Below are 14,158 nucleotides of genomic sequence, written 5' to 3'. Positions count from 1 at the left end.
ATCTCTTTATATTGTCTATAAATATAGTGGGTGATTACCATTTGAAAATACCTAAGGAAAATATAAAAAGTTATTCTAATTTCTAAAATAACTTTTCAAATTAAAGGGGTAAAGTAGTTACAGTAAGTTTTAACAATCCAATATGAAATAAGACCAAAGAGTGATGAAAAGCTTCTTTGTACCATAATGGTAAGTGTGGGTGATAAAGCAGGGCAGAGAATGCAGAGGAGAGATGTACAGGAGGGAAGGGAACACAGAGGAGAGATGTACAGGAAGGAGGGGGAGAAGACGAGAGGCACTGGAAGGGCAGGAAGGGACTGATGGGATAGCCCTTACCGCCGATCCTTAATGAAGGAATAGTAGTGGCCCGCATGTGCCTGTCCACTGTGGACAATGACACCAACAAGTTCATAGTTTTCTGTGAGGGCGACTTTCTTTCGTGGGGACCCTCCACCTCCCTGATCCATACTTCGTCCATTTTCACCAACTTCAGAAGATGAATCTTGGCGAGCCATTCCTGAAACTGTGTAAGGCTCCATGTTTAACATCCAGGGAAACTATTTAAAAGCAAAAAAAGAGCACATTAATGTTGATCAGTAACATACACGGCCATACCCAATTAAGTCAGACACAAAGAAGAGAGATGTGTGTTTTCCTAATGCAAGCTAGGACTACCTCTCCAATTCAAGCACAAAACCTATGAATGGCTCACAAGTCTGGGGAAGTACAAGTAACCTCTTGTTTGAACATTAAGAAGAGCATTTTACTTCACAGCTGACACCAGGATGCCTTCTAGAAATGAGGGTAGTTGTTTACAGGTAACACCACATACTATATGGTGTTACACCACTGGTCTAGTCTACGGTCTAACAGCACTAGTCCTACTAGCAGCAGTGGCCAAGACAAAAGGCTGCATACTGCTCAGAATGCTGAGACTATAGCCTTTCACACTTGAAATGAAATTTGAAAACATTAAAAGAAAATGATAAAAAGCAGGCAAGGTAGTAATGGTTATAAGAACTTTCAGGAAAAAAAAAAGTTACCCTTATCTGTTCATCGTATTTAATGGAGCGCGCGCTCTCCCAGTCAAATCCAAACCTCATTAGGTGAATGACCAAGACATTAGGTAAGGCCTTAATGCAGGTCCTTTTGACTGTTATTCTCTAAAGAAAAGCAAAACCCAGTTATTGCGTTGGAGAAAATGAAACAGCCAGGTAATCAAAACAATGGTCACAGGTTTCCACAGGCCTCCCCCGCTGTGTGAACAGAAGTGATGACGCAGTCTAATGAAGCAGCAACAGCAGTTTAAAATCGATCTTACACCAGAGCACAAAGTACATGAATAACAAACTGATGTAGTTTTATAAAAAGGGCGAATGAAATACCTTTTCTTTACACTTCTCACAGTAGTATGCATTACTGCCCTCTAGGACTTCTCCTCTAACAAACTGGTCCAAAGAAATTTCTAGACTCTGACAAGAAGTAACTCCTAGATTGAGAGCCATGAAAGCTTCCTCTCGCTCATATCTGATTAAGAAATAACAGAAAAACCATGATCAACAACGGGATTTAAAAATTTTGAAAGTATTACCTGAGATTGAACACAGAACTACGTTAACAATCAGTGAAATTAACAATGATTTTCCTCATCCTTTAAAAAAAGTACACTACCAAAAAAATACCAATTTTTGATCATTCAGAATTACTTAAAATATGAATTTCAATAAAGAAATTTTAGAAATTGAAAGCAAAGAAATTTAATTCAAAAAGCACTCAGATTCACTGGGAGATATATCTGCAAGTCTCTCAACAAATGCAAAATTCATAGCCTACTAGAAGTGTCACTTAAAAATATTAACAATAACTTTTTAATGTTATATCTCCACTAACCTGTGAGGACAGTCTTTACAGATCTTCTGATCAGAATAAACACCCTGAAAAGTATTCTTAAAAATTTGGTCTCTCCCCATTTTCTGTTGGAATAGAAAGTCAAAATTTTAGTTGATACCCTTAGAATTCACAGGTTATTAATACAGTTTTATTTAGACCTAACTAAGCTAAAGCACAAATGTCAATTTAACCACCAAAATTAAATAAGTCATCTTGGCAGTTTAATCTCAGAACCAAGAAAAGGATTCTAGCCCATCAGACTCACTGTCAGAGTAATGCAAATTACCACAAGAGGAAGAGGGGGGAGGGTCAGTCAGAGCTAATGACAAGGGTGATTCTGATTCCCCTCTCCATGCCACCAATACCAAGTTAGTAGTGAATCTCCACAATCTTTTCTTTTTTCTTGTGAATGGAATGCAGATTTATGTTATTTTTTTTTTAAAAAAGAAGTAGCTAAATTGTGCTTTCTGATGAGAAGAGAGGCACATGTTGGCAGTGATGGGAAGCTGTCACCTAGCAGGCGGTACCACTCAGGAAGTTGGTCACATGTTTTACTGGACAGAGGTAGGAAGCTCTGGGTTTAAACATCACCACAAACAACTTCTAAGCTTATGGCACTTCTGAGGCCAGGTTACTTCAATACACACAAGTGAGAGTTTGCAGATACAAATGGTTGTTATTATGGAGTGTGAACTAAGAATTGCATGCTTTATCGAGTGTCAGATGAATTAAAAGGAAATCTGTAACTTTAGTGATCTGTGTATGTTTGGATGTTAACACCCAGAAGAAATATAGTTGTGGTATTCAAGATGATCAATTTCTGACTTGTCAGTTCACAGCAGTCCCAAATCTTAAATGCCCTTCATACTCTGGTTTCTCTTCAGATCGTATGACTCTTTCGCTCTTCATGTACTTGAGAGTTTGAGGGGGTTAGAGGAAAAATAAAACTTTTTCTACCTTAAGATATTCATCCATCTGATCAATGAGGCTAGTGAAGAACTCATAAGCATCCTGTTGTTCTCTCACATAAAGTTCTTTGTTCCACATCTTGAAAATCTACATAACAAGAATTAAGTATGTCATTAAAAAAAGTTACAATTTCTGAATATGGTAGAGAAACAATGTAATAGAGCACTTAATGCTTCTAAAACCTTGAGCTCACTAACGAAATGAAGGAGTTTTTACTGAAGTGAGCTGTGACTGTGTCTAGCCACTTATGCTTTTCTCTGGTCCCTCTGTAGTCCTCCCACGTTTATGAAACCTACAGGGTGAGATCTAGGGCCATGCATGGACCAGAGCTCCTCACTCAGAAACTAACCAGCCTGTGTGAGAGAGTACAAGTTACTCATCCTGTGAAAACCAGTAAATCAATGTTAAAAAGAGAATGTTCTTTATTTAGAGGCATGAGTGAAACTGGCATAGGTTCTAAGGAAAGATTTCAACAAATATTTCAAATAGCTAAAATAAGAATTATGAAAAATATACAAAATAGTTAAGATTAGCAAATCCCTAGAAATTACAAATGCCTAAACATTCTAATCATTTGAAATCAAGAACCAATTTCAAGAAGAATGGTACAGACAGCTCTTTTATAGGTTCTTGGCAATGGAATTAGCCTAGAGTTAATAAAGACAAGATAATTATCAGTAGAGAAAGAATGTAGCCAAACTCAGAATATCTAACATCTTTAAGTCTAAAGAGTTACTGGTGAATTTGTTTTTTGAGGTAACTCCATACTGCTTTTCCACAGTGGCTGTAGCAGTCTGCATTCCCATCAACAGTGCACAAGGTTCCCTCTTTTCCACATGCTCACCAGCACTAGCTGCTTGTTGATTTATTGATAGCCATTCTGACAGGTACAGGGTGACGAGAGGGAAAGGGCAGGTGGGGGGAGACAAAAGAGGGTACAGGGGCTATAAACAGTGACGGAAGGAGACTTGGCTTGGGGTGGTGATCACACAATATACAGATGATATGTTACGAAATTGTACACCTGAAACCTCTGTAATTTTTATTAACCACTGCCATCCCAAAAACTTCAATAAAAAAGTAAAAAGAAAAACACAAACAAACAAACAAACAAACTAACTAACTAAAAAAAAGAGTTACTGGTGAAATAAATACCTTCCAAAAGTTCTCAGGTACATAATACTGTAGCTTGCTTTCCATCAAATGCCCAAAGAGAGACTGCACTTGGTAGAAGACACTGTCATCTGGATTGTCTGTGTCGTCATCCACTGAAAGTAGTGCCTGCAAAGAAACAAAAAGTATTAAGTTAGAAACACTTAGCTGCTTTACAGAAAACCCTGACTTACGTACATGCGAGCATGCGCACTGGTCTGTTAGAATGCCAGGTACGCGTGAATGTGGCTCTGACTCTGCACTGTTTAGCTTCAGCACTTTCTAGCTGGTCTGATCATAAATAAACCACATCTTTCAGCCTCTGTCGAATTATGAAAAACTGGAACTAGTAAACACTAGAATCTCTTATAAGAGGTAAGTGTGACATAGTAATATAGAATACTCTCAAACTATTTACTGCTATATCACAACCTACTAGTATACTATTATAAAGTAGTAATGATAGATAGAGCCTAAATATTTCTAAAATCTAAAAACATCAGTCATTTTATGGAATGGCATTTGAGAACAACTTAGGAGTAAAAAAAAATTACATTATGTCAAATCCATCTGTCAAACATGCAACATATTATCTCAGCAGATGTATAAAAATGTATGACTATCAGCAATATGTTGTCTAGACATATTTCAGAAGCCACTGAAGATCCCCAAGTTTGTCTAATTTCAGTAGTCCCCAAAACACCCTATATGAATGTGGAGCCACTTTCAGGCAATGTCCACATCACTTATCACACCAAGTGAGAAAGGAAGGCAATCACCTCGGGGAGCCCGGGCTGCATGTAGAGCTGCTGGAAGACGGCGTTCATGTAACACGTGGCACCACCATTCCGCAGCCCCACAAACCCTGCACTGGACCTGCTGTCCACAGGGGGCAGGTACTAGGAGAGAGGAGGAGGAGAAACGGGAGAGAGAATTAGTGTCTCTGCCACTGGCACACTTCTTCATAGCTGTATGAGATGTGCATGGGGGAAGAGAGATACACTCAGATTTATCCACCCCGAGTACTGTGAGCCATGCTAGCCAAACCCATGTTCGTGAGTACCTCTGCAGATGCTAACACAATTACAAAATACTACGGTCTCAAAGTTTCTTTTTAGTTCGTAAAATACACAGCACATAAGCATGCATTTTTAATCCATTATGTAGTCATGCACTCCATCATTTGATTATCACTCAACACGTATTTATTAACAGCCCACTGTGTGCGTGCCTGAAACTGTGCCAGGATACAAGAGAGAGCAAAAATGCCTTAGTTCTGATCTCAAAAAAGCTCACAATCTAGTAGGGTAGATAGGCATTAATCAAGTAAATATACTAATATATATTTACAAATTGAGTAGTACTCTTGGGTGGGGGTGGGGAGAATAATGAAGTGTTGTATGAAGTGTTTACTATGAAGAAACCTGACCAGTCTAAGATGGTCAAGGAAGGTACATATCCCTTCTCTTCTTGTTTGAGAAGGTAACACTCTTTTATTGAAATTTTTCTAATAGGCACACAGATTAAAAAAAAATAGGTAAATGCCTTAGCATTTCACTTAAAGTTATTTTATAGTAATGTAGATTCCAGCACAGTGTTTTTCTAGGTAGAAATAACCAAGGAAAGGCATCTTGGATAAGGTTCGACATGGCACTTCTTCAAGTGGAAAAAGACATGTCACAATACTCTAAAATGCTATCACAGCAGAATCCTGATTCTAATGCCATGGCTGGAATCATGTGACCTGCATACATCAGGTATCTGTATCCATGTGATAACCAACCAACTGACAAGATCCTGTTGATCTTTTGGAGAGAAAGAAGTGTATTACATTATGTCTCACTAACATTTGACATACACTTAGAGCAGGGTGATTTCTAAGATCTAATTACCACTGTAATTTATTTGTAGTCCAGAGCACAGATAAAAAAAATTTACAAAATAAGGAAAACTCGTTTATAATAGAGCTAAAAATCTAAGTATTTTAATATATTTTCATTATGCTGATAATCCCTGATTTATGAAAAAAATTAAAATTTTCATTTCAATTTGATTAAATACATGTAAAATGAAAGCACAGCATAAAATAAGCATTATAAACTAAACATGTTGACACCAAAACAGTTCCTAATTTATGCCCTTACATTTTACTTTGCAAGTAAGTGCTATTTCATCTATTTAGAACAACTGTTCTCACTTCCTTTCCTGCTTAAGCTGTATGTTTCATAACACTCAGCTCAAATGACTATGATGTTAGTGGAGAATGTGAAGCAGCTTTAAAGTGTCCTCCCACTCCTGGTTTGGTAGTCCAGGGCACCTGCCACTTGCTTCCTTCGTGCAGATCCCAACATATGCTATGCTGCTTCATGGCTCTACAGCTTTGCCCACATGGCCCACACATGACCTTGACACCTTGCTTCAACTGGCTCACTAGTCTTTAAGGCCCTATGTTAAACTTCATTTTTTCTAAGAAGCCTCCTTAGACACCACCACTTGGTGGTAAAGTGTATGTTAGTAGGGCATTTTGGACCCACCTCTATCTTAAAATTTGTCACATTACATTGAAATCATCTGCTTATGGGTCTGTCTTTTCCATTACACACTGACCTTGAGGCTGGGATCAATCTTTATTTTTGGGCTCCAAAAGCCCAATACACCTCTTAGCACACAGCAAACTCAATAAATCTTAGCTGAATTTAACTGAGCACAGACTGTAGTACGAAAGCCACTGTTTGAGTTTTTATCTCTAGTGCGTGGCCAAGCATAAACTTACTAAAAAACAGGTTGAAATGCTACTTCTTACTGGGAGTAATTATCAACTGACTTGAAAATGTATCCTCTTTAATTAAAGGGTAGCATTTAGTGATATACTGTAGGTTATAGTTGATTTGAGTATGTCAACACGATAAGCAAAAAAATAATACTGACTTTGTGATTAGAGAAAGAAAAACCGTTTTAAAAATTCTATGGTTAAGAGACCATTCTAAAAAAATTAAGGGCATCCAGGTCTAGGAAACGTACATCAAACTCCTTGGTCAGAGCAGGGTCAGGTTGATGATGCATAGAAAGTAGTTCTTTTGCGATAATTTGAAGATTTGAAGGGGAGCTATCAGCCAACATTACAAGGACTTCATAGGCTGCCAATCGGCTATTTGCTGTACTGCACCTAAAAACAAAAGACACAAGTCAATTAAAAAATAAATGACCTACTTAAGTTGCTCATTAATTTAAACCAACTTTTGAAATGAAAGTATCAGAGCTGAAGTTCCCCAAACAGGCAGGTTGAGTTGGGTCTACTGCCAGAACCCTAGGGACTCGAGGGGGCAGCGCTGACTTCACAAACGAGGGGGCTGCAGACACTGGAGGGGAGAGTGTGGCTTAGGGCCAAGGGTCTTCTTGGCTGGATGATAAAGTAGCAAAATCTTTTGTTTACGATTCCAAAGTACGCTTATCTATGGGACAGATCAGCACGAATGCAGGGTAAAGAGTCTGAAAATTTTACCAAAACCATACATAAGAATAACTAGCTTTCAATTAAAGTGTAAGTAGTAAGAAAAGTTTTTGTAGATACCCTGAAATTCAAATATCATGGCATACCATTAAAATAAATGGCAGAAAAAGAAAGCTATACAAATCAGAATAGATGCCATAAACATTTTATATGTGCCTACAGATTAAAAAAAATTCTTTAAGGACACTAATCAACTTTCCGTTTTGCTGAAAAAAAAAAAAAAAGGAGACAAAAATACATACTTTGCTCAATCATTCTGTTTCAACTGCTCACCTTTAATGGAAATCAATTTGGGGATAAAGAGTAATTTCTCACCATCACCTATGCCAACCTTGCAATACTAGGATCACAGGTTAGGAAGGATACACAGAAAAGAGAACATCCAACCTCTGAAAGAAACACTTATGAAGCAGGGTGTAGAGAGGTGTTCCAGACGGGGGTGTGAGGCTTTTAGATCAGCACTGTGCCAGGCACTGAGGACAAGGGCCATGGCTTCTGACAGGTAAAGAATGAATAGGAGGTGTCACATACACAAGCTAAACATTAGTAAGTTTCTTTTGTTGTTAGTGTGATGTAAGAATACCACTACTTGTAAAAAGAGTTTCTGTGTATTTTAAATCTCTTTCTGGCTTTGGGATTTAGGTGGGAAAAGGCTGGGAGGTATTGTGACAAATGGACACCATTCACTGCACTGGGGAGAGAGAAAATAAGATGTTTCCTTTTCTATGTAAGGCACTGTATATGATTAAAAAAAATTCCTTGTGGATGGAGGATTACTTTTAATAACAATAAAGAGAAGGATTCATGAATAAAAATTTCAGTAGAACTGAAGATTTATTTTCTCTGTTCACTAAAAATGGACACAGTCATGTATTTCTACTGCTTTAATAAGATTCCTGCGGAGCTAGCACCAAATCTTCCAGAACAAGACTGGGGCGGGGATAAGACTGAAATCAGAGCCTGAGGGACACCCCAAGAGCTCTAATGAAGGTTTATTGCCTAAAACAGACTTTTGCTTATAAGGGATCTCTAAATAGAGAAATACCCACACCCAAGATTCCTCTTAAGATTACATTAAATATTGCTTATTATGCCTTGCCCATTTCATTAACCACTGAAATTATGTGGGCATTTTTTCACTGGTTAGACACCAAATCCTGTTTCTTCAGGATTACTCAATTAACTGGTTTTCATGAGAAAAGAACAAAGTAAGTTAGATTCAGAGCAAATAATCTCCTCCTATCTCTAAGAGTATAAACATCACCCAAAAAGGGTTAGCATTACAAAAGGATCTTCCAAATTCCTACCCAGAGAAACTAATACAAAAATTGATTCTGAAATTACCACAGTAATCAATCATTAACAGTTTTAATTACCAGAACACTATCAGTACTCAGCAAATCATGAGGTTCACGCACTATAGCACCTATCCTTTTCCCCTAGAAGAAACTCTCAAAACTCAAAGCTTACTGACTTTTACTTTGGACTATATTCTTACCACCTCAGTTTCTCTTGGAATTTGTTACTGACCAAGTTAACCACATTATTACTTATTTTTCCATTTTGATGATGATAATGGTACCAGTGTACTTGCTCAGCACTTACTATGTGCCAGGCAGGCTCTTTATCCTAAGCCTCTTTACATGCATTTTTAAAATATAATGGATAATATCTTATAAGCTATGCACACTCACAAGGTAGAAGATAAATTCCAAGTTAAGAAACTCTTTTTGGACTAATGTTTCAGATTAGAATTTTTACCCAAACTGAACACAACGTGCGTTTTCCATACTTTGGATGAAAGTCCTGTTGACTGATGGCGGCACTGCCAGCTGGAGAATGACTATTTAAAATAATTCTAGAAGCTCGGAAAAGGAAGTCATCTAATAATGGTTTAATGAGTGATGAACCTGGAATAGAGCATAATATTCATGTTGAGGATGAACACATTGTAATTCAAAGATCCTGTCTTGCACTTTCCTATCAGAGCAGCAAAGAAAAAGGCACCCAAGGCCACCCAACAGCAGAGCATTCAATTTACTTTAATGCTTAGTTTTTGGCAAAGCTCTTGGGGCAGAGAAGTAGGGATGGCTGGGAGGGTCAGGGGACAGGATACAGAGATAGACAAATGAGGGCGCCTTCCTTTATGAGCTGACAACAGAGTGAAAGGAGTCAAAATTTCACTTTAGAAATACAAATGCCATAAACACCACAAGGCAGATGGTTTGAGGGAATAAATCATACTTTGGGCCCAGGGGAGTCCATATAAAGGGTTCTGAAACTTTTAATATCTTGCTTTCAGTAGGAAAAAATGATTTGCCCTTCTTACCCTGGTTTAGAATCACTCTTTTCTATGTATCCCCAGTAGCCAAGAAGATTTTTACAGAGTTTACTTTGTATGATAAAAGTGATAATTAATGTTTTCATATGTTTTCTGAATACAATTATAATACTAAATGTGCTTTTACAAATTATACGTGTACCCCAGGAGACTCATCCATCACCTGAGGTGGTGGTTGAGGGCTGCCTCTCTAGATGAAAATTACCCTTAAGAGAAGTAAGATATATAATAGATTGTATTTTATTAAGTACATAAAAGAAAAATCGAAACACCTATTTCGGATTGTAGTTTTTACTGCTATTAAGAAGTTATGTGATCCAACTCTCTTGAACGCTGTAAAATTCTCTATGTAGTGTAGTGACACAGGTAAAACACACTTCACATTTGTTAGGCACTGATCCAGACAACCTCCTCTTGCCTGAAGAGTCAATTTTCCATGCAACACTTAGCACCTATCTTACTTTCCCAATTACACGCAATACCATAGCAATAAGTGAAAATGAGCTATTCTGCCATATGATGAGATGAAGCAGTAATTACCCAGCATCTCTTTTTCTGCCCCACAGAGTGAAAGGAGGGTCTTAATGAGCCGTAAGTGCCCTGCCAATAAGATGTTGTCTGCTTCACTGGTCTCACATTCAGCTGTGCGATTAGGTTCAAAGTTATCCAGCCAAGTAATCTCATCTTCGAGCATGGTAGCTGGGCTGATTCTTAACTGCTCCATTTCTGAAGCTAAGGGAAAAAAAAATCCATTTCTCAGAAAGAAGGATTTCCCTTCATGAAGTCAAAGTCCTGAATTAAAGTAAGCAAAGTCAAGCCCCAATCTTTAACTTCATTGATCTCAAAACACCCCCCACCGAAACCCTATCATTAATAAATAGCAGGCTATAGCTGCTGCCCACAGGACTATAAAGGCTCATGCATATTCATTCCCTCCCTCCCTCACTTTCTCAGTCATAAACCAAACATGTTGAGTGCTTCCTCTGTGCTATATGGTAGGGATTTAAGAAGAAGGAGGCAATCCTTGTTTCAAAGAAGGTCATGGTTTGGTGGGAAGGAAGGGATGAAAGGGTATGGAGAGAACCATGCTCCTGCAGTGTCACCTAAGCCTAGAGAGGGCAGAACTCTGCAAAGGGTAGAGGTCAAGAGCATAGCAGCAGAGTCCAGGCTTCTGGATAATACACCAGACTCAAGAGTACTACTCTGATCTTCTGTATCAAGTATTTCACTTCCCCTCCAAACAAGGATTTAAAACAAGATTCCATATTGGAAGTTGGGATTGGGATGGAGAGGAATGATCATATTCTACTTCCACTGCACCATAACCCATAACCAGGGTTCCAGATGGGGAGGTAAAAAGTGATACTTCAGGAACAGCCAGAGCTGGACTGGCACTGGATATGAATCCTGTCTCTACTTCTGTCACTCACTTCTACTACTATCAACATATCTCAATAGATATTCCCTCTTTCTTTCAACAACCAATCTTTAGAAAATTGTCAGAATTGACTATATTAGAGAGAAAGACTATTCCTAGTAGTTCTCTATCAGTGTAATTAAAGTATGAGTCTTTGACAATCTTTAAAATCAACAAATCTTCTCAACACAATAATGGTTGAATATATAACACTGGAATATGGGTTTCATGCCATTTTCAGGAAAATGAAATTCAACTCCACATAATAATTATAATCTCATTTATAGCTGCTACATTAAGTCAGAATTAGAAATGTCCATTTGCTTTCTTTTTTATTCCTTCCCACCCCCTCCAAACTACCCCGCCCCTGACACATCCAAATTAGACATTTACTTACTTGTCAGATCATCTAATAATTGGCACCTCAGATCAAAATACTCCATACACTGAGATAACAGTCTAGAAAACAAATTTCAATTATTAAAAGGAGACTGGTTTAAAAATAAAAAGCATTTTCCTGGTTATAAGTTGACAGAACAACTGAGTAAGTGACTTTTCCTAAGCATAAAATACTTTTACATTAATTCAACTTTGATATTTTAGCAAGAGGCACACTATCGATTTTACTAATACAGGCACACTATAGGAATAATAGTATAAAGAAAGCAAACATCAAATCCATGTCATTTTGTACTGATGTACACCCAGGTTACATATATAACACACTGATTACATTCGTTTGTTTAAAAATCAACCAATTTTATTGAGCACTATGCTTAGAACTGTTTCAGGGGAACCATGAACAAAAAAGACAGACAATAAAAAAAAATACATACATAGCTGGTGATACGGGTTAAGAAGAAAAATAAAGCAGAGTAAGAGAAGAAAAAGAAAAGTAAATCCTTTTATCTAGGATGATCCAAGAAGCTTTTGCTGTAGTCATGATAGTGAAGAACACAGGTTTTAAAGTCAGGGGACCTTGGTTTTAATCCCGGCTCCACTCCTATAGCTAGGCGTCTAGGGACAATTCATTTCAGCTCCCTCAGTTTTCTAATTTCTAAAATGTTTATAACAGTATCAGAAATAATGATGCACACATAAAAGGCTCAAGAATGCACCGATGATGAGAACAGACACTAAACTAAGATTTATCATTATTAAAAAAGTGGGGATAAAAACACAGCTGAGTTTATTTGGCTATTGTGAGGGCTCAGTGACAAATACGCGCAAAGAAGTCAGCACGCTGAATGGCACACAGTCAGCCCACGGCAACTGCTATTATCATCGTCACTATTGTTATTGAGGAAAACATGTACCACTCTTGGGCATTAAAATTAAGTGGTTTACATTCAAGAGACTTTTTGAGAGGTATGTTAAAAATTTCATCTCATGTTTTCTGTTTCTTTCCCAAAGTTTACAGAAATTTAGTGTCAAATCAGACTCTTAATACTCAGTTATATTAAATAATCTCTTACAGCAAGTTTAAGGATAATAGCTCACTTCTTTAAAATTGACTCATAAATTTCAACTAATGAATCATTTATCTTACATGATCATAAAAAGGTCATCTGATTTTAGTAAACTTTTAACTAGGAAAAGATGAAATTCTAAAGTAAAAACTGCACAAGGGTCAAAACAGTTTCTATAGCTTTTAATCCAGATGCCTTTAACAGGGAAAAACTATTCTCTGAAATTTGGTTACTGGAAATACACAGCTAATATCTTATTCATGTTAAATCTTGGTGGTCAACTGTAACATAACTGAAAGTTTTAGCTAAATTTTTAACTTGGTGATCTTATTTTAGAAACCAAAATCCTGACTTCTTCCTGGTTATATTTTTGTTTTTAAGTTTCTTGTTGTCCTTTTGGTTGTGAAAGGAGGCACAGTGTGTCTACACACGCCTCCATCTTGGCTGTGAGACCCTGACTTCGTTCCTTATTTATAAATTTAGAATGTTAAAATAGAAGGTTAAATGTTTCAAAAATTTACCTGTGATTTAGATGTGAGAAAGTGCATGAGAACAAAATAAAGGTTGAGAGACATTTAACCCTATAATGAAGGCTTGCAAACTGATAGAAAATTCAAGGAAATTCTGATGACTATACATCTTATAACTAGGAAATACAGGTATTAAAAAGTCAATGATGGATTAAAGAAGAAATCACAAGGGAAATTAGAAAATATCTTGTGACAAATGAAATGAAAATACAACACACTAAAAGTTATGTTTTCAAAATAGTGCTAAGAGGAAAATTTAGAACTGTAAATGCTTACATTAAAAAGAATGATCTCAAATCAACCTACAAAACCGGGGTGGGGGGAGGGGGGACCCCAAACTCATTCCAATGCTAGTAAAGGGAAGGAATAATAAAGATTAGAGTGGAGATAAACAGATAACAGAAAAACAAAACAGAAAAATCAACAAAACCAAAAGTTGGCTCTTTGAAAAGAACAATTAAATAAGAAAAAGAAGACTCAAATTACTAAAATTAGAAAAATAAGGACATTACTACTGATTTTACAGAATTATAAGACTATACTATAAGCAAGTGTATACCAACGATTAAATAACCTAGATGAAATGGAAAATTTCCTAGAAACATAATACTTACCAAGATTGAAACAGGAAGAAAGAAAATCTGAATAGGTCTATTACTATTAAGAAGGTTATAACAGGAAAGAAAAACCTCTTAACAAAGAAAAGCTCTGGAGCAGATGGCTTTATTGGTGAATTCTAATAAACATTTAAAGAAAATCAATACCAATTCTTCTGAAACTCTTTAAAAATTGATGAGGAGGGGACACTTACTAACTCACTCTATGAGGCCAGTATTACTCGATACCAAAGCCCAACAAAGACACGAGAAAATAACATGG

At 37.0% G+C, this 14,158-nt stretch overlaps 1 protein-coding gene across 2 annotated transcripts in view; it reads right to left on the bottom strand.

Moving 5' to 3' along the window:
• Nucleotides 1-14,158, bottom strand: part of USP24 (ubiquitin specific peptidase 24) — a 137,171-nt gene that overhangs the window by 31,788 nt on the left and 91,225 nt on the right. For both annotated transcript variants that reach the window (XM_045858191.1, XM_045858182.1), the window contains exons 39-49: nt 11,678-11,739; nt 10,404-10,595; nt 9,315-9,432; nt 7,033-7,177; nt 4,791-4,910; nt 4,015-4,140; nt 2,848-2,946; nt 1,891-1,973; nt 1,386-1,527; nt 1,044-1,163; nt 337-557 (exon numbers count right to left, since the gene is read on the bottom strand). In XM_045858191.1, the coding sequence (XP_045714147.1) occupies nt 337-557; nt 1,044-1,163; nt 1,386-1,527; nt 1,891-1,973; nt 2,848-2,946; nt 4,015-4,140; nt 4,791-4,910; nt 7,033-7,177; nt 9,315-9,432; nt 10,404-10,595; nt 11,678-11,739 (1,428 nt within the window). The remainder of the gene's footprint in view (nt 1-336; nt 558-1,043; nt 1,164-1,385; nt 1,528-1,890; nt 1,974-2,847; nt 2,947-4,014; nt 4,141-4,790; nt 4,911-7,032; nt 7,178-9,314; nt 9,433-10,403; nt 10,596-11,677; nt 11,740-14,158) is intronic.

The sequence above is a fragment of the Phyllostomus hastatus genome, unplaced genomic scaffold (genome assembly GCF_019186645.2).
Source record: "Phyllostomus hastatus isolate PE091 unplaced genomic scaffold, TTU_PhHast_1.1 phas_contig_147, whole genome shotgun sequence".
NCBI lineage: Eukaryota > Metazoa > Chordata > Mammalia > Chiroptera > Phyllostomidae > Phyllostomus > Phyllostomus hastatus.
This window is presented reverse-complemented; position numbering and strand designations above follow the sequence as displayed.